Raw genomic sequence first — 25,670 nt, forward strand, 5'->3', positions numbered from 1 at the left:
GCGGTAGTAGGGAAGTGTATCAGACTGCGAAAAGAGAAGCTAGGAGACAGGTATATTTAGCCAGAGGGGAAGGAGATAAGAAAAAATTTGCCAATGTTCTGTGCCGTGAGGACCAAAGACTTGAGGTGTTTCGTGTTACAAGACAGTGTGTGAGAGAGAATCGTGATGTGGTAGGAGAGAAATGTGTTTGCATGAAAGATGGTTCACTTGCGCTAAATGAGAATGCAAAGAGAGAGGTTTGGAGACACCACTATGAAAGGTTGCTCAAAAAGAGAATGAATGGGATAAAGAGAGTCTGCCGAATGTCGACCCAATAGAGGGACCAGCTATCCGAGTTGACAGTTCCATGGTTGTTAAGGCAATTAGAAGCATGAAGACAGGGAAAGCCCCATGCCCATCAGGAATTACTGCTGAGATGCTCAAAATATCTGGCAGTGTCGGCTATAGCCTAGTCACCCGTATAGTTAACCAGGTGATACACGAAGGAGTCATACCCAATGACTGGTGTAGTAGCATAATAGTCAACTGCTACAAAGGTAAAGGTGACGCCCTAGATACAAGTAATTACAGAAGTATCAAGCTGTTGGATCAGGTGATGAAGGTTACGGAAAGGGTCATAGCCCAACTGATTAGAGAGAGAGTCAACCTGGACAAGATGCAGTTTGGTTTCGTGCCAGGGAAAAGCACCACCGATGCCATATTTCTGGTGAGACAGCTGCAGGAGAAATGCCTAGCCAAAGATAAAACTCTGTACCTGGCTTTCATTGACTTGAAGAAAGCCTTCGACAGGGTCCCCCGATCTCTTATCTGGTGGTCAATGAGGAAACTAGGGATAGATGAATGGTTAGTGAGAGCTGTGCATGCCATGTACAGGGACGCTGTTAGTAAGGTGAGGGTTGGCAACGAATACAGTGAAGAATTCCGGGTGGAGGTTTGTGTCCACCAAGGCTCAGTCCTCAGCTCCCTCCTATTTATCATAATCCTCCAGGCAATAACGGAGGAATTCAAGACAGGATGCCCCTGGGAGTTCCTCTATGCTGATGACCTTGCTCTAATTGCTGAATCATTATCAGAACTCGAGGAGAAGTTTCAGGTGTGGAAGCAAGGATTAGAATCGAAGGGCCTTAAAGTCAATCTAGCTAAAACCAAAGTCCTAAAAAGTAGGAAGGTAGACAAATCTCAAATGCCTTAAGGTAGATGGCTCTGCTCGATCTGTAGAAAAGGCGTAGGTAGGTACTCTATAAGATGCACCAAGTGTAAGCTATGGACACATAAGAGGTGCAGCAATGTCAAAGGAAGGCTAACTAGGAATATAGTTTTTGTATGTGGCAGATGCTCTAGTGCAATAAACACTGAAAATGTGCAGAGACCGTTTTCCGCCACATTCCAAGGAGAAAAACTAGAAATAGTTGATAGTTTCCATTACCTAGGTGATCAAGTCAGTAGTGGGGGTGGGGGTGCCGAAAGTGTAACTGCTAGAGTAAGAATAGCCTGGGCAAAGTTCAGAGAGCTCTTACCTCTGCTGGTGACAAAAGGCCTCTCGCTCAGAGTAAAAGGCAGACTGTATGACGCATGTGTACGAACAGCCATGCTACATTGCAGTGAAACATGGGCCGTGACTGCTGAGGATATGCATAAGCTCGCAAGAAATGAAGCCAGTATGCTCCGATGGATGTGTAATGTCAGTGATCATACCCGACAGAGTGTAAGTGCCTTGAGAGAAAAGTTGGACCTAAGAAGCATCAGATGTAGTGTGCATGAGAGACGTCTACGCTGGTATGGACACGTGGTAAGAATGGATGAAGATAGTTGTATGAAAAAGTGCCAAACCCTAGCGGTTGAGGGAACCTGTGGAAGAGGTAGACCCAGGAAAACCTGGGACGAGGTGGTGAAGCACGACCTTCGCTCTTTAGGTCTCACCGAGGAAATGACCAAAGACCGAGACCTTTGGAAGTATGCTGTGCGTGAGAAGACCCGGCAGGACAAGTGAGGCCATAACCCGTGGCCCCTACCTGGGACGTAGTCAGTCCACCTGTGCATACCTTCCTTCTTGGGACACATAACTCTACTGTGAAGACCTGTTGAGGCAAGTGAAAATCAAAATCAAAGAATCAAATCAAAATCAAAATCGATCCACATCAATGGAATATGTAGTTTGTGGTACCAGTGCCGGTGGCACATAAGAGAACCATCCGAACATGGCCGTAGCCAGGACCGCATCGACTGGCCTCCGTGCTGGTGGCACGTAACAAACACCATCCGATCATGGCTGTGCCAGCCTCGCCTGGCCTCCATGCCGGTGGCACGTAAAAAACACCATCCGCGCATGGCCGTTCGCCAGCCTCGTCTGGCACCTGTGTCGGTGGCACATAAAAAGCACCCATTACAAATACGGAGTGGTTGGCGTTAGGAAGGGCATCCAGCTGTAGAAACACCGCCAGATCTGACTGGCCTGGTGCAGCCTTCGGGCTTCCCAGACCCCAGTTGAATCATCCAACCCATGCTAGCATGGAAAGCGGACGTTAAACGATGATTATGTAAGTTGATGAAGGTACATGGCTCGGTGATTCGAGTGTTGGGCTCACAATCATGAAATAGTGAGTTTTGATTCCTGAACCGCACTGTATGTTGGGTTCTTGAATAAAAACACTTTATTTCATGTTGTCCAGTTCACTCAGCTGTAGAAGTGAGTTGCAATATCACTGGTGCCAAGCTGTATTGGCCCTTGCTTTACCCTTAGATACCATTGATGGCATGGAGAGGGAGAGGCTGGTATGCATGGGTGACTGTTGGTCTTCTATAAACAACCTTGCCTAGACTTGTGCCTTGGAGAGGAACCTTCTAGGTGCAATTCTATGGTCATTCAAGACTGAAAGGGTTTTTCACCCTTTTATTATCCAAAATACACAACTACTTGTCAAGATAAAATTAGATGAGATGAGATGTAGGTTTGTGGTAGGTCAGCATATCACTAGTATGCTTCTCCTATTGAAAAGAAATACTTAGCCAGGAGTAACTTCAACTAATACTCATTAATCTGAAAGCCATTTATAGGGTTCAGCAATATCTGGGGAAGGTAAGCCTAGATGAATGGTTTGTGGTAACAGTAGAAACCATGTCCAGGGATGTTATGAGGAAGGTGAGAGCCAGCAATAAGTTCCAGACATAGAATCATGAAGCCTCAAAGTAAACTTAACAAATACTGAAGTTTTAGTAATCAGGGAAGGATACAGGACCCTTCAACATTCAAGAAAAGGATCATGCTCAATATACAAAAAAAAGTTGACACAAATTCCATAAAGTGAAACTAGTGAAAACTATAGGAATACAAGAGATCAAAATGGTATCACAGACAGACTAACAGAGATGGTAGACCGATAAGTGGAAGAATGCACAGGAGCTGCTAGCAGTAAGAGTACTCATGAAACAGACTGTTCTTAATATCTGGCAGGATACCAAGAATTCTTTCACAGTTGGTGTTATCTAGGTAACCTTATCAGTCGTGTGTGTGTTCTGAAAGCAGGGTGCCATAACAGGGTGGAAAAGCAAAAGAACTATTTATTTCGTCCAGTGGTAAGAAAGGGTGTCTGTCTCAGATTGGAAAGTAGATTGCATGATACTGGTAAACAAAGTTTGAAGCTGCATGATAACAAGATACAGGCTTATGAAAGCAAAGAATTTGCCAAAGATGAAAAGAAATGAGTGGAGTATGCTCTGCTGGACATGTAATACTGGTATACATTAACACTGAATTGCAAATGGATTACTGAAAAGCTAGATATATATGAGGAACCAGATGTGGTAGTGTGCAAAAGAGAAGACTGGGCTGACATCAGCAGGCGATGAGTAAAAAGGAAGTTGGTAAATAAAAAAAAAGTATCATGTTCTCCAAGTTAATGGAAAATGTGAAAGTGGAAGACTATAGAAGATGTGGGGAAAAGTGCTGAAGAGGTTAAACTTATAAAAGAAAAGACAAAAATTTGAGCGAGGTCATTGCCAGTACTGCCTGACTGGCCCCCATGCTGTGGCACGTAAAAAGGGCACCATTCGAGCATGATTGTTACCAACATCGCCTTACTGGCACCTGTGCCGGTGGCATGTGTAAAAAGATTCGAGCGAGGTTGTTGCCAGTACCGCCTGACTGGCCCCCGTGCCGGTGGCACATAAAAGCAACCACTACACTCTCGGAGTGGTTGACGTTAGGAAGGGCATCCAGCTGTAGAAACATTGCCAGATCAAGATTGGAGCCTGGTGCAGCCATCTGGTTCGCCAGCCCTCAGTCAAAATCGTCCAACCCATGCTAGCATGGAAAGCAGACGTTAAACGATGATGATAATGATGACTGTAACAGTTGGCAAAATACTGTGATAGAAAAAACATATCTAAATGAGAGACCAAAACGAATTTATTGTTGCATTGCATGACATAACGAGGCTAAAGACCAAACCAAGACATGAATTATAATATTTTTATAACATTATTTCAGGCTGAATAATTAGACAATATAACAGATTAGGATAACTAATACATAATACAGAACAATTTACATAAAATTATTATTTCAAATATAATTGTATTTTGAGCAGTGAGCTGGGAGAAATGTTAGCATGCCAGGCAAAAATGCTTAGTGGCAGTTGATCTGTCTTTGTGTTCTGAGTTCAAATTCTGTCAAGATCAACCTTGCCTTTCATCCTTTTGAGGTCAATATAACAAGCTTTTTATTCCGATCTAGCTGTATGAAATTTTTGTTGGAATTTTTCATGTAAGTTGGACCTTCTTCTAGAGTCCTCTTGAATCTATTGCTCACTTTACAGAATTTGATTTTTCTTAGTAGATTAAAGATCTTTTTTGAAAAATCCAATTATTATTATTAATCTTTTGAGTCATTATGGTAATGTAACTCAGTATTTATTGGATTCTTTCACCCTTGAACTTTTACACAAGTCTTTATTTCCAACCACTGGATTTCATTGTATACAAAATTTTATTATAATACATATTACATATGCCTATTCTCGTCTCCCCTTTATGATTTAAGATATCTATATCTATAAAACTCAACTTGTGCGTCTGTGTGTGTATCTGTGTGTGTGTCTATGTGTTTAACTTCCCGGCACATCTCCTAGCCAACAAATCGTAGAACCACCAAAAATGGGTCACTTAAAGTTTAGGCGAATGAAAATTGAACTGCACTATTTCTGTTCCGAAATTCATCTCGCAAGTGCAAAAATCGATAGTGTTTGTTTAGGCCTTATCCCATGCATTGAATAGTGAACTTTACTCAGTCAGCTGTTTGGTGTAAATTGCATGAAAAATCAAAATATAAAAACCAATCGCTGTAAACATTGTAGAAATTCGGCAAAGAAATGAATTTTCGGGATGTAGCCTGGAGGGTTTTTTCGTATTAATCGTTTGGTCTTTGTGATCACATACCAATTGTTTTCATAACATTTTTAATGCTTTGAATTAAATGTGACCATTTTGCGTTGAGTCTGCAGTTTGAATCACTTTAACCAAATTTTAGCAGGCCGGATTTTTGATCATCACGATACATTGCCAGCGATTCCCTGAAACTCTCCCCTGAAATCCCCGTTGAGAAATCTATATATATAAAACTCAACTTGTGTGTCTGTGTGTGTATCTGTGTGTGTGTCTGTGTGTTTAACTTTTGGATCTACCAAGTTTCATTATTAAGGATGGAAAGTAGTGTGTAGCAAATCTATATATATAAAGCTGAAGTTGTCTGTGTGTGGCAGGTTTGGTAGCCTTCAACTAACACTATCTCCTTCGAAACCATGCAGCGCAAGTTGACCAAAATTGAGAGTATGATAGAAGAAGGCTTGCTCTTCATTCTGTAGAAGATAAAATTCAAATCGGACCGTGTTAACACCAAAAATTATTTACATCAAAAAGGTGCTTTTTTTCTATGAAAATCCCTAATTTTTACGATTTTTGACTGCTGTGTCACCATTTTTCGGTGTCTTTCAACTGGAAAAATGTTCACTTGAAGAGAATAACAAGTTGCATAATGCAAAATTTTTACTTTTCAAAAATTCCAATTCTAAAGGGTAGAAACAAACCCAAGCAACACTGGGTGATACTGCTAGTATGTAACATATGTGTTTATCATCAGAAAATAATTTGTTTGATGAAAAGCACCCATGCTGGTGCCATGTAAAAGGTACCTGTACTGATGTCACAAAAGCACCCAGTACACTCTGTAAAGTGGTCGGCATTAGGAAGGGCATCCAGCTGGCGAAATTTGCCAAAATAGACGATTGGAGTCTAGTGCAGCTTGCCAGCTCCTGTCAAACTGTCCTACATATGCAGCATGACAAACGTTAAATAATGATGATGATGATTGTGTGTGTGTGTGTGTGTGTGTGAAAGGAAGAATAATGCATGCAAAAAAGGATACTTTGCTATGTAGACACAAGTCTCTGATTTTAAAACTGTGGTATTCAGGCCTTCAAGACTTTTAGTTAGAACAAAATAATTTGTTATGTGAGCCAACAGGAACAGCCTTCACAGAAAAAACTTTTAATATTACCTGAGTATCACTGAACAGGAAGACAACTGCTTGATTCTCTATTCCAGACTTCATCAATACCTTTTTTAAATCTTCTTTCCACTCACTGATGCCATAGTTCTTTGATAATTCCACTTGAAAACAATCAAATTCCACTCTGAAAAATGGCAAAAAAATTTGGAGTCCTTCCTACTTTTTATATCTAAAATATTTGAATATATAATAGATATGCTTACAATCTTCTAAAATAAACTCTGCTAACCATCAGCCTCTATTTTGTTTAAATTACACCCAGGTTATCTCTGATCGAAGGCGACCCAGTCACAATGATCTCTCGTTTGCAGATATAGTATATTTGGAACTGCATTATCTAATAAGTTTTTCTTTTCCCTTTTTTTTAGAGAAGGGATCTGGTTGCTATTTCTAGCAGACTATGTGACCATGGTTTATTATCAAAATATCATTCTTGTTCAACCATGGGTCACCTCTAATCTCTTACACTTATCTACTGCCGTAAACACCTTATTTTACTATATACTTAGCTGTTCTTTTGTATTATGCTTAATTCACCATATATTTATTCACAATATATTTAAGCTACATTCTCTGCTACATACACTCACACTTTATTGTATCTTTAGCTCATCCCGCTTCCTGGCACATTGCTCATTAAATTAATCTGCTTGTTTTGCTGTACAACAATGTAGCTGGAGGAAACCATTTCTGAGCAATAGCAGAAGTAATTACAACAGTCCATTTACACAAACTGGTCGCAATTTTGACCACCAGTACCAATGCTGATTTTTATCATCAACAGAGCAGTTGTAGCACAGAATTCTTAGCATGACTATAATCAGAAGTTTTCTGTAAATTGTCCTAACACTATCTTCAGTCTCATAAACAAACTTAGATACCAAAATCTCTTTTGTTGGATGGATGATTTGAAACTCAAAAGAAAGATATGATAAACATGAAATAATAACAGTGATCTAATATGAAATAATAACAGTGATGCTAGCGGGGTACAAAGAGCACCATAAAAGTGTGATCGTTGACAGAGCAGCTAACCGGCTTCCGTGCCAGTAGCACATAAAAGGCACCATTCGAGTGTAATCATTACCAGCATCGCCTTACTGGCACTTGTGCCCGTGCTAGTAGGGTGCCAAGAGCACCATCCGAGTATGATCATTGCCAGAGCAGCCAACTGGCTTCCGTGCCAGTGGCATGTAAAAAGGGCACCATTTGAGCATGATCGTTACCAATGTTGCCTTACTGGCACCTGTGCTGGTGGCATGTGTAAAAAGATTCGAGCAAGATCATTGCCAGTACCACCCGACTGGCCTCCGTGCTGGTGGCACGTAAAAAGCACCCACTACACTCTTAGAGTGGTTGGCATTAGGAAGGGCATCCAGCTGTAGAAACTTGGCCTGATCAAGATTGGAGCTTGGTGCATCCATCTGGTTCGCCAGCCCTCAGTCAAAATCGTCCAACCCATGCTAGCATGGAAAGCGGACGTTAAACAATGATGATGATGATCATCATCATTATCATTTGTCATCAAAGTCAGCTCAACAAAATCTGTTTTTTATCACAATGTAGCTTGAATCATAACCATCTCTTCACTGCTGCCGCCGCCTCCACCACCACCACGGTGATTGTCATCATTTTTGTCATCCTCATAATCATCATTTAATATCAGTTCTTCATTGCTTGAGTCAAGAGTATGAAATTTGAAGTGAAAGAAATAGAATGATGTATTACTAACATATGAGAAGCAAGACGTGTAAGACTCTGCCGACCACTTCCACCCATTCCAAGAAGAAGGGCATTTCCATATGGTTGGCGAATAACTCTTCCAATTCTAGTGATGTGAGTGATTGCATCCATAAAAAGAACCAATTTCATTTTATTGATGCTGATTTGGTTATAATCTTCCAAGAACTCATCTAACACGCTGCTCAACTGTGAAGAAAAATAAGAAATTAAAAGATCGACAAAGCTAGAATGAAATAATTCCATGGATATGAAAAACTGAGTTTCGGTCAATACATTTGTGTAGAAACATGTATATATGTGTATAAAATAACGTGTGATTGCTTCCTTGTATTTGTCTGTGAATATATGTATATACATATATATACATAAATATGTATGCATAGATGCATGTGTGTGTGTGTGTGTGTATATGTCTCTTCTATTTTTTAATTATCATAAATCTTCCACCAAGGAGGAAACTGGGTTCCACCAAAGATACCCAGCTTTGGGATGTAGCTAACACAGATAAATTCACATTTAGAACTTGAGAAAAGTCTTGCATATTTTTACTGTTCCACTTATAGATTGCACTTATAATGTACAAATTAGCCGATCAATTTCTCTTTCTGAAATCCCAGTTTATCCAGATTCTCTTTTAAGCATTTACTAACAAAACCTAGTGCTCCAATTATTATTGGTATGAATATGAATTCATAGTCTAGATATAGAAGCTGGAGGTTTTGAAACAGTTGTTCATAGATGTACTCTTTTTCTTTGATTTTCAAAGAGATATTTATATCCGTAGGGCAGCTGACCTCTATGATGGTACATACCTTTGTCCCTCTGTCCCAAACAACAATATCCTGTTATGTTTACATTTGACAGTTTTGATGGGAATATTTCACCAGTATTCGTTGAATTGATGTTTATGAATGTATTTCATAACAGGAATTTTCTAAGTTTATTTCAGGACAGTCTAATTTGTGGATGGCATTGTTAACTGCTTTAGCAACATCGTACTGCACTCTTATCTATTATGCTATATGCCTGTGGGTAATTATAGAGTGAATTTTGGAGCTTATAAACTTAATATATTATTTTTTCTTAAAACTGGTTCCCATATTACATTCTTATCTGCACTAGGCCTGCTGCTTAAGAAGTCATTGTGTCCTAGCATATGTCCTCTCTCTTTTAATTTTTGTACTTTCCAGTGGTATTCTCTGTCTATTATTTTAACTTCATCCCACAAGGGGAGGTGGTCTCCGTTTTGTCATACATGATTGGCTATACCCCATTTTTCAATATCTCCTCATGTCATAGCTTTATGATGTTCCTCTAGCCTTATTTTGAGGGGGCAATATGTTTTACCTTTGTATAACCTACCGCAACTGCATGGGATGGAGTACACAGTTTTGGGTCATATTCTCTTCTATTGGTGGTTTTACTCAAAGGAGATATTTGCGAAGTGTTGTATTATTCTTGAATACTGTCCTGATGTCATATGGGGCACATATCTTTTGTATCTTTTCCAAGAGGCCTTCAACATAAGGCAAACAGACTGTAGGCAGTTTATGGGTTTCATCCTTTCTCTTCCTAACTGGAGTGGAAAGTATATTTTCTGGGTAGTTGTTGCATATTAGATTGTTTCTTAGTCTGATCATTTCTTTGTGGTGTGTATCAGGATCACTACTTATAGCCTTTGCTTGAGGTTTCAGGCACTGAGCAATCCCTCTCTTTCTACTGTATGGATGTTGGTAATTAAAGTTAAGGTATCGTCCAGTGAAGGCTGGCCTGTGGTATACGGATGTCCTGAACCCATATTCAGCGCTTGTTATTAATACATCCAGGAATGTCAGCTGATTGTCTTTTTCCTCTTCTGTTGTGAACTGTGTGAATGACTTTATTGAGTTCACATGATTTAGCATTACTTGGACATCCTCCTGGTGGAGCCAGAGTATAAAGGGGTCATCAACATAACAAAGCCATTGGTTGGTTTTTGTGGTGTTAATCGTAAATAATATCAATAAAAAAATAACATCAGCAACATACTTTAGGAATGAGAACAGTTTTTACCCCATTAGTCAAAGAAAGGATTTGATTCAAAAATTCCACCAGAACACCCGATGAAGGCTAGAGAGTACATCAGCCGAAATGTTGTGATAACAACAAACAAGGTGAGGACACTTATCCATCCATCGTAAATAATGTACAGAATTGCACATCTCAAGAAAAAAAAAAAAGAATAGAATAGAATAGTAACACTTATTTTTGTTTTCATTTTTCAAATTCTTCACAAAATGGAGAAAGAGCTGGTTTCTAACCCAGAAACAAAACTCCTTTTTTGGAATTTACACATCAAATAATGTAGTTTTGTATGTATATCTTTAGGAGCTTTATGATACTGAAGGTTTTGTCTTTCATATTGTAATATATTGTTTGTGGCTTTACAGTAAACTTATGATCAATGGCCTAAAATTAAGCAATGATTTCTCACAATAGCGAAATCTTTTATTCACCACTTCTAGTTCATGTTTAAGGGCAATTAGCAAGTTTATTAGTGTTTTGTATTAACTATTCCCATAGATGCTAGTTAATATTTCATAAAGATGCAGTTGATAGTAAATATGCACATGTGTATGTAGACATATAAAATAAACAATATGATAAATACATATACTGTAGATTTATAGTATAAATCTGTATGTTCACTACACACAAACATTTATAGCTGTGTGTGGAATGTTAATTTAATATGTAATGTATTAATGTATTGATTTTTTTTTTCCTTTTAAATACAAAGAGAGAAATTTACAGTGGAGAAATTCAAGTGGAATGAAACACTAAATGGACTGTTTTGATGTTGAACCTGGACTGTAAAAAGAAGTATTTTTTTTATTTCAAGGAATCTAGTATGAATTTCAACAATTTCCAGCTATTCATTGACCTAGATAAATATATGGTACACAAATGTGTTATTCTAATATATGAGCAATGGAAATTTAGGTGCCCAACTCTCTGAAAGATTTTATTTCTTTCTTCTACATGTCATCTGCAGATATTTTAATGAATTGCCAACTAAAAAGTTGTTCATCAAGAGAATGTGTCTAAAGGTCCTGAGATAAGTCACAATAGGACCCATTATAAAGCAGATGCCTGCTATCTCCAGCAGGTAACTTCAAGTTTATTGGTCAATAGTATTTACCCAACATGTCCTATAATTCCAACACAAAGTTTACCAAAAAGCAAATACAGTACTGGCCCCAAATCTTTGTAATGAGTTTTCTATTTCATCACCATCATCATCATCATCATCATCGTCTAACATCTGCTCTCCATGCTGGCATGGGTTGGACGATTTGACAGAGGACTGGCAAACCAGATGGTTGCACCAGGCTCCAGTCTGATCTGGCAGAGTTTCTACAGCTGGATGCCCTTCCTAATGCCAACCACTCTGAGAGTGTAGTGGGTGCTTTTACGTGCCACCAGCACAAGGGCCAGTCAGGCGGTACTGGCAACGGCCATGCTCAAAGAGTGCTTTTTATGTGTCACCTGCACAGGAGCCAGTCCAGCGGCACTGGCAACGACCTCGCTCGAATGTTTTTTTTCACGTGCCACCAACACAAGTGCCAGTAAGGCAACGCTGGTAACGATCATGTTCAAATGGTGCTTTTTATGTGCCACCAGCACGGAAGCCAGTCAGCTGCTCTGGCAACGTTCACACTGGTCATATGTTTGTTTATATACTGTTAGGGAACCTTTATCAAGCAATCAAAGCAGGTAAATTATATTATGAAACAAGACTTAAAACATTGCATAACTGTTCCTTTGCTTGAAAACAAACATCAGATTTCCGCTTTAAGCATTTGAATTAATTTTGTGAAATCAATTCTTAATTTCATGGAGTTATTTTCCCTTTTCTTTGGAGTTTCTCACAATTATTGCTACATTTTAAAAATTTTCTTTCTCTACCTAAGAGGAAAATATCATTTAAGAATTCTTTGCATATACCATTCAGTAGATCACCACTCAAGTTATTTGTTATAGAATGGTCAATCTGCATTAATCTATAAAGACCATAGGGCCAGTCTCTTTGTTTCTTTGTAGGCTATCTATCTGCGGCTTTATATAGCTATGGTATGACCTCACCTGGAATTTGCATCACCATGCCACCGGTATGAGGGCCAGTCAGGTGGTACTGGCAACGACCTCGCTCGAATCTTTTTACACATGCCACCAGCACAGGTGCTAGTAAGGCAACGTTGGTAACGATCACACTCGAAAATAAAAGGGCACCATTCGAGCGTGATCGTTACCAACGCTGCCTTACTGGCACTTGTGCTGGTGGCATGTGTAAAAAGATTCAAGTGAGGTTGTTGCCAGTACTGCCTGGCTGGCCCCCATGCCGGTGGCACATAAAAGCACCCACTATACTCTCACAGTGGTTGGCATTAAGAAGGGCATACAGCTGTAGAAACTCTGCCAAATCAAGATTGGAACCTGGTGCAGCCATCTGGTTCGACAGCCCTCAGTCAAAATCGTCCAACCTATGCTAGCATGGAAAGCGGACGTTAAACGATGATGATGACGATGATGATGATGATGGTCTGGAGCCCCTATCTTGCCCAGGATATTAATCGTCTGGAAGCTGTTCAGCGATGTGCAACCAAGAGAATACCCTCCATCAGGTATTTGCGATATTCTGAATGCCTTACTTCCCTGGGCATGGACACATTGAAATTCCGACATCTGGCAGCTGACTTGGCAGACACCCATAAAATTATTAACCATCTTACAAACTATAACTCTGAGCACCTTTTCAAACTCCACCCGTCTAACACCCGTGGACATGTTTACAAAGTCAGAAAACAGCACAGCTCTCATGACTTTTGGAAACATTTTTTCACGCTGAGAGTTGCTGAAGCATGGAACAAACTGCCGGCATCAGTTGTTAGTTGTTGGAGCACTGAATCCTTCAAAACTTCCATGCTTCCTGAGATTTGCCAACACTACACCTGATTTTCTCCCCTCCATACACACGCAAGCATGTATCTGACTCATACACTCTTCACTTTCCAGACATTTGTACATTACTGCATATGCTTTATACGCACTTTTGACAAGTTGTGGTGCACCTGAGCACTGTATACAATCATTTCATTATTATTATTATTATTATTATCATATATTCCTTCTAGGATAGAACACAGAATTATTCCTTTTCACCAACTGTGCAGACTGGAACATAAAATAGAGTGTTTTGATTAAGAAGACAATGCATCACCCAGTCCAGGAATTGAAACATTAATCTCACAAGCATGAGCCAAACACCCAAACCACTGAGCCATGTGCCTCCACTTTTGTTGTAAAATACCTTCTGATAATCAGTGACTTCTTCATAATTTCGAATATCACCACTCCTGGACATAAAATCTGTAAACAACACTGGATGGTCGACGATGACTTCATCAAAATCAATCTCAAAATCTTCCTCAATTCTTTGCTTAAGACATTCATTAAACCAGTTACGGTCTTCATTATTAACCAGACGATCTTGGAATACACGGCAGCTTTCATGATACCACAACCGCAACAAATTAGATATGCTCTGTAGATAGAAAAAAAGATTAAAACCTTAGAAGTATTTATATCTTCATTAAACATAATACACCAAATAGGAACAAACAAGAATTCTCAATACAGTATTTCTTCATCTGTGGAAAAGTAAAGTAAATGTATAAGCAAATGGAGTTGCATGCTCACAGAATCAGTATCTATATGCTGCAGTTGGCAGCAGAATGGGAGAATTCTTAGTTCTGTAAGTCGAGGTGTGGTGGCAATGATGAGAAAGGGGGATCAAATGTAGAAAAATGCATGCATGTATATATACACGTGTGTGTGTATATATATATATATATATCATCATCATCATCATCATCATCGTTTAGCGTCTGCTTTCCATGCTAGCATGGGTTGGACGGGTCAACTGGGGTCTGTGAAGCTGGAAGGCTTCGTCAGGCCCAGTCAGATCTGGCAGTGTTTCTACGGCTGGATGCCCTTCCTAACGCCAACCACTCCGCGAGTGTAGTGGGTGTTTTTTACGTGCCACCTGCACAGGTGCCAGACAGAGCTGGCGAATGGCCACGAATGGATGGTGCTTTTACGTGTCACCGGCACGGGGCCAGGCGATGCTGGCAACGGACACGAACGGATGGTGCTTTTACGTGCCACCGACACGGGGCCAGACAGAGCTGGCAAACGGCCACGAACGGATGGTGCTTTTACGTGCCACCGACACAGGGCCAGACAGAGCTGGCAAACGGCCACGAACGGACGGTGCTTTTACGTGTCACCGGCACGGGGCCAGGCGAGGCTGGCAACGAACACGAACGGATGGTGCTTTTACGTGCCACCGACACGGGGCCAGGCAGAGCTGGCAAACGGCCACGAGCGAATGGTGCTTTTACGTATCACCGGCATGGGTGCCAAACAAGGCTGACAGCGGACACGAACGGATGGGTCACTTAACCCCTGCTTTCTGATATATTATTTGATTTTGATTGTTCTCACTGGTTTTGCCGGGTCTTCTCACGCACAGCATACTTCCATAGGTCTCGGTCTCTGGTCATTTCCTTGGTGAGACCTAGAGTTCGAAGGTCGTGCTTCACCACCTCAACCCAGGTTTTCCTGGGTCTACCTCTTCCACAGGTCCCCTCAACTGCCAGGGTGTGGCACTTTTTCACACACCTATCTTCATCCATTCTCACCTCATGACCATACCAGCGCAATTGTCTCTCTTGCACACAACATCTGATTCCTCTTAGGTCCAACTTTTCTCTCAAGGTACTTACACTCTGTTGACTATGAACACTGACATTACACATCAAACGGAGCATACTAGCTTCATTTCTCACGAGCTTACGCATGTCCTCAGCAGTCACGGCCCATGTTTCACTGCAATGTAGCATGGCTGTTCGTACACATGCGTCATACAGTCTGCCTTTTACTCTGAGCGAGAGGCCTTTAGTCACCAACAGAGGTAAGAGCTCTCTAAACTTTGCCCAGGCTATTCTTACTCTAGCCGTTACACTTTCAGCACACCCACCCCCACTACTGACTTGGTCACCAAGATAACAGAAGCTATCAACTACTTCTAGTTTTTCCCCTTGGAAAGTGACGGAAGTTCTTTTCTGCAGATTTTCAGAGGTTAATGCTCCCGAGCATCTGCCACATACAAAAACCATCTTCCTAGTTAGCCTTCCTTTGACATTGCTGCACCTCTTATGTGTCCATAGCTTACACTTGGTGCATCTTATAGAGTTTCTACCTACACCTTTTCTACAGATCGAGCAGGGCCATCTACCTGAAGGCGTTTGTGATTTGTCTACCTTCCTACTTATTAGGACTTTGGTTTTAGCTAGGTTGACTCTAAGGCCCTTCGATTCTAAACCATGCTTCCACACCTGAAACTTCTTCTCCAGTTCTGATAATGACTCAGCAATTAGAGCAAGGTCATCAGCATAGAGGAGCTCCCAGGGGCATCCTGTCTTGAATTCCTCCGTTATTGCCTGGAGGACTATGATAAATAGGAGGAGGCTGAGGACTGAGCCTTGGTGGACCCCTACCTCTACCCGGAATTCTTCACTGTACTCATTGCCAACCCTCACCTTACTAGCAGCGTCCCTGTACATGGCTTGCAAAGCTCTCACTAACCATTCATCTATTCCTAGTTTCCTCATTGACCACCATATTAGGGATCGGGGGACCCTGTCGAAGGCTTTCTCCATGTCAACAAAAGCCAGGTACAGGGGCTTATCTTTGGCTAGGTATTTCTCCTGCAGCTGCCTTACCAGGAATATAGCATCAGTGGTACTTTTCCCTAGCACGAAACCAAACTGCATCTCATCTAAACTAACATATATATATCTCTTATTATAAAAGGCAGATTTTATCTACCTCCCTTTGTATCTTATAGAAATCTACAATATAGGATTTCTTCAATTACAATTTACCTAGCATTTTTAAGAGTAGAATGCATCGGGTCGTGCCAGGTCCAGTTTTTAAAATTTCAACCCCAATTAAGCAAAATTTAGAGAAAACTCACATCGTGGTGTATAAGTCAAATGCTTTTCTTAGTGTGGGCTACAGGACTCGCCTACACACACACACACACAGAAAGGGAGCGATCTGATTCACTCACGCTATCACTCTCATTTCTACGACTTTCTCTTTGCAAGTGTGCAACAATTAAACTGAAAGTATTTCTATAAAACGGATCACTCATGCTATCAACATAATTTCTCCCACTTTCTCTTTGCAAGTGTACCTTAAACCACTACTCAAAAAAAACAAAAAACACAGCAAACAGAAACAAATAAATACATAACGATTTACTCCTCACACAATTTCTTCAATTAGAGTTTACCTAAGATTTTTCAAAGTACTCCATTCGGTCATGCCATAAAAAAATTTCTTTCAATTTCACCCCCAATTAAGACAAAATTCGAGAAAACTCAATATTTTAACATTTCACTCCGAAAGCATTGATGTACATGTGTGCGTGCGTGAGTGTGTGTGTGTGTGTGTTTGATGGGTTGTGCGACACAGAAAGTGTGGTGTGTAAGTGAAGTGCTTTTGTTAGTGTGTGTAAAGAGACTGAGAGAGTGAAAGACAGAAATAACTGAACTTTTTTTATTCACTTTTTGTAGTGAGTGACTGAGAGAGAAAAGAGAGAGAGAGGTTATGTATGTATATATGTATGTATGGCTTCAGTGACACACACACACACAAAAACACATATCTACGTACACCTAAAGCACGCACACACACACACACACAAGCGGAGCGCGAACTTCAAAATTTTGGTAGTATTAATTTGCGAGCGTACTTCTAAGCGCGCGTAATTGAAAGTTTTCACTATGATATCATCACGTGCGAAAAAATTCGAAGGGTTTTGAACAATTGAGATACAGATGTCACGCCTGTATTGAAACCAGTGCTAAGCTGCCGTAATTGCTTAATTAAGACTTTGTTTAAATTGAAAGGTGCAAATATGTGACGAGGTTGAAAAAAAATACCCCAGAAAAAAAAATGTACTGCTGGTGTTTATATAATTCACTAGTATTTTGCTACAATGTCATGAAAAAGAAAAAATTAAGGTATGTACAACATATAGTATACATTTTTTCTATTCATTCAATTCATTCAACGAAAATAAAAAAATCGAATTCGCCACCCCCTTTTCCCCGTTCGCGTTTGTGTAAAAAAAAATTATTATTTAAGTTTTAAAAATTATATACTTTGTTCAAAAAATATTAATATTAATTAATTTTCAAGAATTATTTAATTTATATAATTAATTCATTAATTTTATTCTGTAAAATAGTAATTAATTCATTTATCTGTAAATCCGCGAGGTTGTTACTCAGGCACCTAGAAATAGCAGCCACATTTTTATATTCTAAATAATTTGCAATTTCAAAAAATATATTAATTTTGCGTTATTTAATTTGATAAATTCTACGGAATAATTTTGCGTGTTATATATGTTCGCGTTTCTGTAAAAAAAAGTAATTATTTAAGGGCGATCGAGTATCGAGTACCTACGTCTGGCTCGTGCACACGCGCGAATCCGCGTGTGCGCAACCGGGACCACTCTGTCATACAAGTACCCATATATACATCCATACATACATGTGTGTGTGTGTGTGTCTATGTATGTGTATTAATGTGTGTGTGTTATCTCTATATAAAGCTAAAGTTGTCTGTGTGCGCCACGTTTGGTAACCTTCAACTAACACTATCTCCTCCGAGACCCTGCGGCGCAAGTTGACCAAAATTGAGAGTATGATAGAAGAAGGGTTGCTCTTCCTTCCGTAGAACATAAAATTCAAATCGGACCATGTTAACACCAAAAATTATTTACATCAAAAAGCTGCTTTTTTCTATGAAAATCCCTATTTTTTACGATTTTTTCACTGCTGTGTCGCCACTTTTCGGTGTATTTTGACCAGAAAAATGTTCACAAAATTTTTACTTTTCAAAATTACAATTCCAGCGGGTCGAAACAAACCCGAGCAACGCCGGGCGATACTGCTAGTATATATATATATATGTATATATATATATACTAGCAGAATTGCCCGGCGTTGCTCGGGGCTGAATTGCTTGAAAGTACTGTTAATGATTGCACTGAATTATGATGATTATTCAGGCAAATATTGATATAAGCTTACGGTGGGAGATAAGGACTTAACGATCAAACGTGTGCCATTGCATTGTTTTGGGGGAACCAAATTTCTGATGAGCATTATAGGGGCACCAACTTTAAGTTTGAGAAAGTGTGGTGGTAGTCCGGGGTGCTCAAAGGAATTGAGTACCTCTATTGGATAGTTGATGATGTCCTCTGGGTCAGGAGTTGTATCGATAGACTGATATACATAGACTTCCCCAGGAATGAGTTTTAGCATTTCATCATTAATATGGTGAACAGTTTTATTCCTCGGGGCCAGTATAGCCTTTTTGCCAATCCAATCCATATTCTGATAATTAGCTTGTAGATCTGGGAACACTGCATCTCTGAGATCAGAAGGCGTCTTAACAATGGTACAAATGGAATCGATGGCAATATTACCATTTTCATCCCCTGGTATTTTGCCTTCGCCAAGTGCAAGGAGGGTGTGAGGAAATGCTGCTGATGTGATATTATGTCGCATATGAGCATGCATATTGGTGTGAAGTTTGAGAGTTACTTCCCTTTATTTAAAAAATATGCATTAAAATGGAAAAAAATGATGGTAAATTATTTGTAAAATCATAGACACATCGTAGACGCGCGCTAATACCCAGAAGGGCTCGATATGAATCACGACTATAAGATACCCGGTTTTGGTTAAACTGCATCGCAAAATGTGGGAGTAGTTAGGAATCTAAATCGGAGTAGACAGACACACAACCTTTCTTTTATATATAAATATTTTCGTCCTAAAAAACTTTGTATGGATTGAATGGTTACCTATATGGAAATATATACACGCACATTATACATACATGTGTGTATAGATGAATATATAAATACATTTAAATATCTATATACACTTTTGGGCGATCTTTCTGTTTCTTAGAGATAACTTTAGATCTTATTTTCGTCCTAAAAAACTTTGTGTGGAGTGAATGGTTACCTATATGGAAATATATACACACACATTATACATACATCTGTGTATAGATGAATATATAAATACATTTAAATATCTATATACACTTTTGGGCGATCTTTCTGCTACTTGTATATACTTTAGATCTTATATTCGTCCTAAAAAACTTTGTATGGAGTGAAAGGTTACCTCTATGGAAATATATACACACACATTATACATACATCTGTGTATAGATGAATATATAAATACATTTAAATATCTATATACACTTTTGGGCGATCTTTCTGCTACTTGGATATAGGTCTTATATTCGTCCCAAAAAACTTTCCTGTCACACACTCACGCACACGCACACACACCCTCACACACACACACACACACACGTTAGCTTACAATTTTATTTATATATTTGCGTGTCTATGTGTGTAAAGAGGAAGTGGCAGAGTGAAAGAGTCACTCACTACAAAAAGTGAATTACTTTCACTTTATTCGTTGCACACTGTGTGTGTGCGTGTGGTGTAGGCCACACTAAGAAAAGCATTTGACTCATATGCCACAATGTGAGTTTTCTCTAAATTTTGCTTTCTCTAAATTTTGGCATTCTACTCTTAAAAATGCTAGGTAAATTGTAATTGAAGAAATCCTATATTGTAGATTTCTATAAGATACAAAGGGAGGCAGATAAAATCTGCCTTTTATAATAAGAGATATGTATATATATATATATATATATGTATATATATGTGTATATGTATATATATGTGTATATATATATATATATATATATATATATATATATATATATATATATATATAAGTTCAGTAAAAATTTAGATTCAGTTGAATATGGTACTTAAGTTAAAGGCAACAGAATTTGGTATGGTATTATCCATATAATTCAAAATAAGCAACAAGGATATCCAAAAGTAATGCAGTACGATTGTTTCATGCGACTCCATTTAATTAAACAATGCAAGTATTACATCAGTTTTAAAATATGGAGCAATCTTCAGCTGCATAAAAATACAGAATTTAGTTAAATTGAAAAGATTCATTTTTATACTTATTCCATTTACCAACATCACAAAGAGGGTAAGTCGGTAGACAGAGAAATGCGTTTCATCAACAGAAACATGGTAGCAATTAAATATATATATATGGTAGATTATCTCAGTCACATCTGCATTTAAACCATCAACAGTTTATGGCTAGCATAGCTAGGATTCAGTTTTGTGGCCATTTTCCAAGCAGCAAGAGTAATGCCTCTGCATGCAATTTTAACCAAACAATGAATGAGAATGGCTGGACACGTACTAAGACTACCAGGGAAGAGGTCTGCCAAAACAGCCATGGGCTGGATGCTGCTGGAAGGTTAAAGAAAAAGGGGCCGGTCAAGGAAGACATGATGTGGTACCTTCAAAAAGACCTATGCAGACTGGACATCACCTGACAAGAAGCATACTGGTTGGCCAGAGACAGAGATAACTGGCAATTGCTAACTGCCCGATGTGCCATCCAAAGGCACCAACGGACCTAAGAAGAAGATAACCGTGATTAGAGATAAGCAGTGCAATATCTTATTTTAATTTAAATTAATTTTCATTAATTATATACCATAATTAATTAATCATAGAATTAATTATGCTTATCTACTCGATTTTTCAATTCCTGCCGATAGAACACGGATCTCAGAAGATGCCGAGAAATGGAAAATTTTGACTTCGCAACCTCGTTCATGTTCTCCATGTTTAACCCTTTAGTATTTAAACCGGCCATATCCGGCCAAAATATTTAATCTGTTTTATGCTCAAACTGACCAGATCCAGGCTCTCACACCTACCCTACAATGTTATTCTACATGAAGTAATTACACCATCAAGATCTTGAAGATATGAGAAAATGCATGATTAATTCAAATCAATGTGAATCAATAAGCATTATGTTTGATAGAATAATCTGAACACTAAAGGGTTAATGCATAGATCGTAACCCTAATACCCCCCCCCCCATTTGTTCTCTATTATTATTTATTATTATTATTATTATTATCATTATTATTATTATTATATTATCTATCTATTTCTCTATCATGTAAACATGGTACGGACAGCTTCGTCTTCCTGTTTGTCTTAAGATCATGCAGATCTGTTAAACCGAAATGTTTCATTCATTCATTCATTCATTTATTTATCCTTCCTAACAAAGGTTATCATTTCGTTCATCCATTCTCTCTAATTTCTCTAACCATAGTATACAAGGGCAGAAGACGCGGTACACCCGCCCTCCCACCCTCTCCACACACCAGAAGTCCCTATCCTTAACCGGAAGTCCCTAACCTATGTCTTCCTCGTTTACCTCCCGCGAACACTTCTAAGGGCCAAATGCCACCCAACCCCTAAGTAGGGTCTATTGATCATATAGCGCATGAAAATGGTGTATTGCCCGTAGGTTGTAGTCTAGTGTTTCTTATGAATTCTGCCAAAAGCAAGCTTTCTTTTCAGGTACATGACACTGCTGTCCCTCATTCCCAGGGTCTCACAGGCCCACACCTCCCATGCCCTCAGAGTTGGTACACTCAACGTTGGCACACTGAAAGGTAGGTCTGGTGAGATTGTTGAGATGCTTGAGCGGAGACGTGTAGATTTGAGCTGCATCCAAGAAGTAAGGTGGAGAGGAGGTTCTGCTAGGTTCCTCACAGGCAAAGAATGCAGGTACAAGATTTTATGGGCAGGGAGCACTGACAGAGTTGGGGGCGTGGGTATACTTCTTGCGGAGAAATGGGTTGATAAGGTAATCGAAGTAGTCAGAGTATGTGACAGGGTACTTAAGATTAGATTAGTGCTTCACCATAGGTCAGCTACCATTATCTCGGCCTATGCCCCTCAGCCGGGGCTACCGGAGAAGCAGAAAGACCAATTCTATGACACCCTATTGCAGACTACCTCGTCGACGAACAACAGAGACCTTCTTTTTGTGGCTGGTGATTTCAATGGACATGTTGGACAACTTGCAGGGGGCTTCCATGGCATACATGGAGGCTATGGTCTTGGTGTCCGCAATGAGTAGGGAACCAGACTGCTGGAGTTCTGCGATGCAAATGATCTTATGCTTTGCAATACTAACTTCAGGAAACCCGCCCGTCACCTAGTCACCTATCGCTCTGGCAGGCACACCAGCCAATTTGACTATATCCTCACCAGAAAAAGGGAAAGAGGGCTGCTTATAAATGCCAAAACCTTCTCAGGTGAAGAATGTACCCCTCAACATAGATTAGTAGTTAGCGACTTCAGGATCGGGGCTGAATGGATGCCCAGAAGAAGACCAGCCTGGAGGAGAAGGGTCTGGAAACTTAAAGATCCTACAAATGGGCAGAGATTTAGAAACGTATTACTCGAAGCCCATGATGAAATAGAAGGGGATATAGCATCACATAATGTGGAAGACAACTGGAGGTTTCTACAGGACAACCTGCTGAGAGCCACTGACAAGATCTGTGGATGGTGCAAAGTCCCCACTCGACCCAAAGTAACGTAGTGGTGGAACGACGTGGTTGACAGGGCTATTAGACAAAAGAAACAGGCTTGGAAGGACTGGAAGAACGGAGGTAGCAGGGAAGTGTGTCAGACTGCCAGAAGGGAAGCAAGGAGACAGGTCTATTTAGTCAGAGGGGAAGCAGATAAGAAAAAATTTGCCAATGTTCTGCGCCGTGAGAACCAAAGACTTGAGGTATTTCGTGTTGCAAGACGGTGTGTGAGAGAGAATCGTGATGTGGTAGGAGTGAAATGTGTTTGCATGGATGATGGTTCACTTGCGCTAAATGAGAATGCAAAGAGAGAGGTTTGGAGACGCCACTATGAAAGGTTGCTGAATAAAGAAAATGAATGGGATAAAGAGAGTCTGCTGAATGTCAACCCAATAGAGGGACCAGCTATCCGAGTTGAAAGTTCTTTGGTAGTTAAGGCAATTAGAAGCATGAAGACAGGGAAAGCCCCAGGCCCATCAGGAATTACTGCAGAGATGCTCAAAATATCTGGCAGTGTTGGCTATAACCTAGTCACCCGTATAGTTAACCAGGTGATACACGAAGGAGTCATACCCAATGACTGGTGTAGCAGCATAATAGTCAACAGCTACAAAGGTAAAAGAGACGCCCTAGATACAAATAATTACAGAGGTATCAAGCTGTTGGATCAGGTAATGAAGGTTACGGAGAGGGTCATAGCCCAACTGATTAGGGAGAGAGTCAACTTGGACGAGATGCAGTTTGGTTTCATGCCAGGGAAAAGCATCACTGATGCCATATTTCTGGTGAGACAGCGGCAGTAGAAATACCTACCCAAAGATAAGCCCCTGTACCTGGCTTTCGTTGACTTGAAGAAAGCCTTCGACAGGGTCCCCCCGATCCCTTATCTGGTGGTCAATGAGGAAACTAGGGATAGATGAATGGTTAGAGAGAGCTGTGCAAGCCATGTACAGGGATGCTGTAAGTAAGGTTAGGGTTGGCAACGTGTACACAGAAGAATTCAAGGTAGAGGTTTGTGTCCACCAGGGTTCAGTCCTCAGCCCCCTCCTATTTATCATAGTCCTCCAGGCAATTACGGAGGAATTCAAGGCAGGTTGCCCCTGGGAGCTCCTCTATGCTGACGACCTTGCTCTAATTGCTGAGTCGCTATCAGAACTGGAGGAGAAGTTTCAGGTGTGGAAGCAAGGATTAGAATCGAAGGGCCTTAGAGTCAACCTAGCTAAAACCAAAGTCCTAATAAGTAGTAAGGTAGACAAATCACAAATGCCTTCAGGTAGATGGCCCTGCTCGATCTGTAGAAAAGGCGTAGGTAGAAACTCTATAAGATGCACCAAGTGTAAGCTATGGACACATAAGAGGCGCAGCAATGTCAAAGGAAGGCTAACTAGGAAGATAGTTTTTGTATGTGGCAGATGCTCAGGAACAATAAACACTGAAAATGCTCTGAGACCAACTTCTGTCACTTTCCAGGGGGAAAAACTAGAAGTAGTTGATAGCTTCCCTTACCTAGGTGACCAAGTCAGTAGTGGGGGTGGGTGCGCTGAAAGTGTAACTGCTAGAGTAAGAATAGCCTTGGCAAAGTTCAGGGAGCTCTTACCTCTGCTGGTGACTAAAGGCCTCTCGCTCAGAGTAAAAGGCAGACTGTATGACGCATGTGTACAAACAGCCATGCTACATGGCAGTGAAACATGGGCTGTGACTGCTGAGGACAAGCGTAAGCTGAGGACAAGCCAGTATGCTCTGATGGATGTGTAATGTCAGTGTGCATACTCGACAGAGTGTAAGTACCTTGAGAGAAATGTTGGACCTAAGAAGCATCAGCTGTGGTGTGCAAGAGAGACGATTGCACTGGTATGGTCATGTGGCGAGAATGGATGAAGATAGGTGTGTGAAAAAGTTGAGGGAACCCGTGGAAAAGGTAGACCCAGGAAAACCTGGGACGAGGTGGTGAAGCACGACCTTCGAACTTTAGGCCTCATCGAGGCAATGACCAGCGACCGAGACCTTTGAAAACATGCTGTGCGTGAGAAGACCCGGCAGGACAAGTGAGTCCAGCCCACTTATGCATGTCTTTCCTCCCTTGGACACACAAAGACCTGTTGAGGCAAGTGAAGTCGAAATCGAACCTCATCCGATGACAGGCACCCATGCCAACCCCACTTCATTGGACACTAAACTCTGCTTGCGAAGACCTGTTGGGGCAAGTGAAATCGAAATCGGAATCGAAATTGAACCAATCCTATGACTGCAACCCGGCAGTTGCCAGGACCGCTGGACTGACTCCTGTGCAGGTGGCAAGTGAAGAAATACCATTTCGACCCTGTGCTTGAGGAGATCCATTGAGTCAAGTACTCCGACATCATAATCAATGAAACCTGCAGTTGTGATCCCTGAGCCGGTGGCATGTAAACAGCACCATCTGAAGGTGGCTGATGCCAGCGCCGCCTAGACTGGCTTCCGTGCCGGTGGTACGTAAAAGGCGCTATCCGAATCGTGGCCGATGCCAGCGTTGCCTCGACTTGCTTCCGTGCCGGTAGCACGTAAAAAGCACCATCCAAATTGTGGCCGATGCCAGTGCCGCCTCGACTGGCTTCCATGCCGGTGGCACGTAAAATGCACCAATCCGATCGTGGCCGTTGCCAGCCTCACCTGACACCTGTGCAGGTGGCACGTAAAAAGCACCCACTACACTCATGGAGTGGTTGGC

At 40.6% G+C, this 25,670-nt stretch overlaps 1 protein-coding gene across 2 annotated transcripts in view; it reads right to left on the reverse strand.

The window, feature by feature from the left end:
- Nucleotides 1–25,670, reverse strand: part of LOC115222160 (dynein heavy chain 1, axonemal-like) — a 298,343-nt gene that overhangs the window by 79,545 nt on the left and 193,128 nt on the right. For both annotated transcript variants that reach the window (XM_036511126.1, XM_029792301.2), the window contains exons 49-51: nucleotides 13,656–13,889; nucleotides 8,295–8,491; nucleotides 6,551–6,686 (exon numbers count right to left, since the gene is read on the reverse strand). In XM_036511126.1, coding sequence (XP_036367019.1) covers nucleotides 6,551–6,686; nucleotides 8,295–8,491; nucleotides 13,656–13,889 — 567 coding nt within the window. The remainder of the gene's footprint in view (nucleotides 1–6,550; nucleotides 6,687–8,294; nucleotides 8,492–13,655; nucleotides 13,890–25,670) is intronic.

This window comes from Octopus sinensis, linkage group LG19 (assembly GCF_006345805.1).
Source record: "Octopus sinensis linkage group LG19, ASM634580v1, whole genome shotgun sequence".
Taxonomy (NCBI): domain Eukaryota; kingdom Metazoa; phylum Mollusca; class Cephalopoda; order Octopoda; family Octopodidae; genus Octopus; species Octopus sinensis.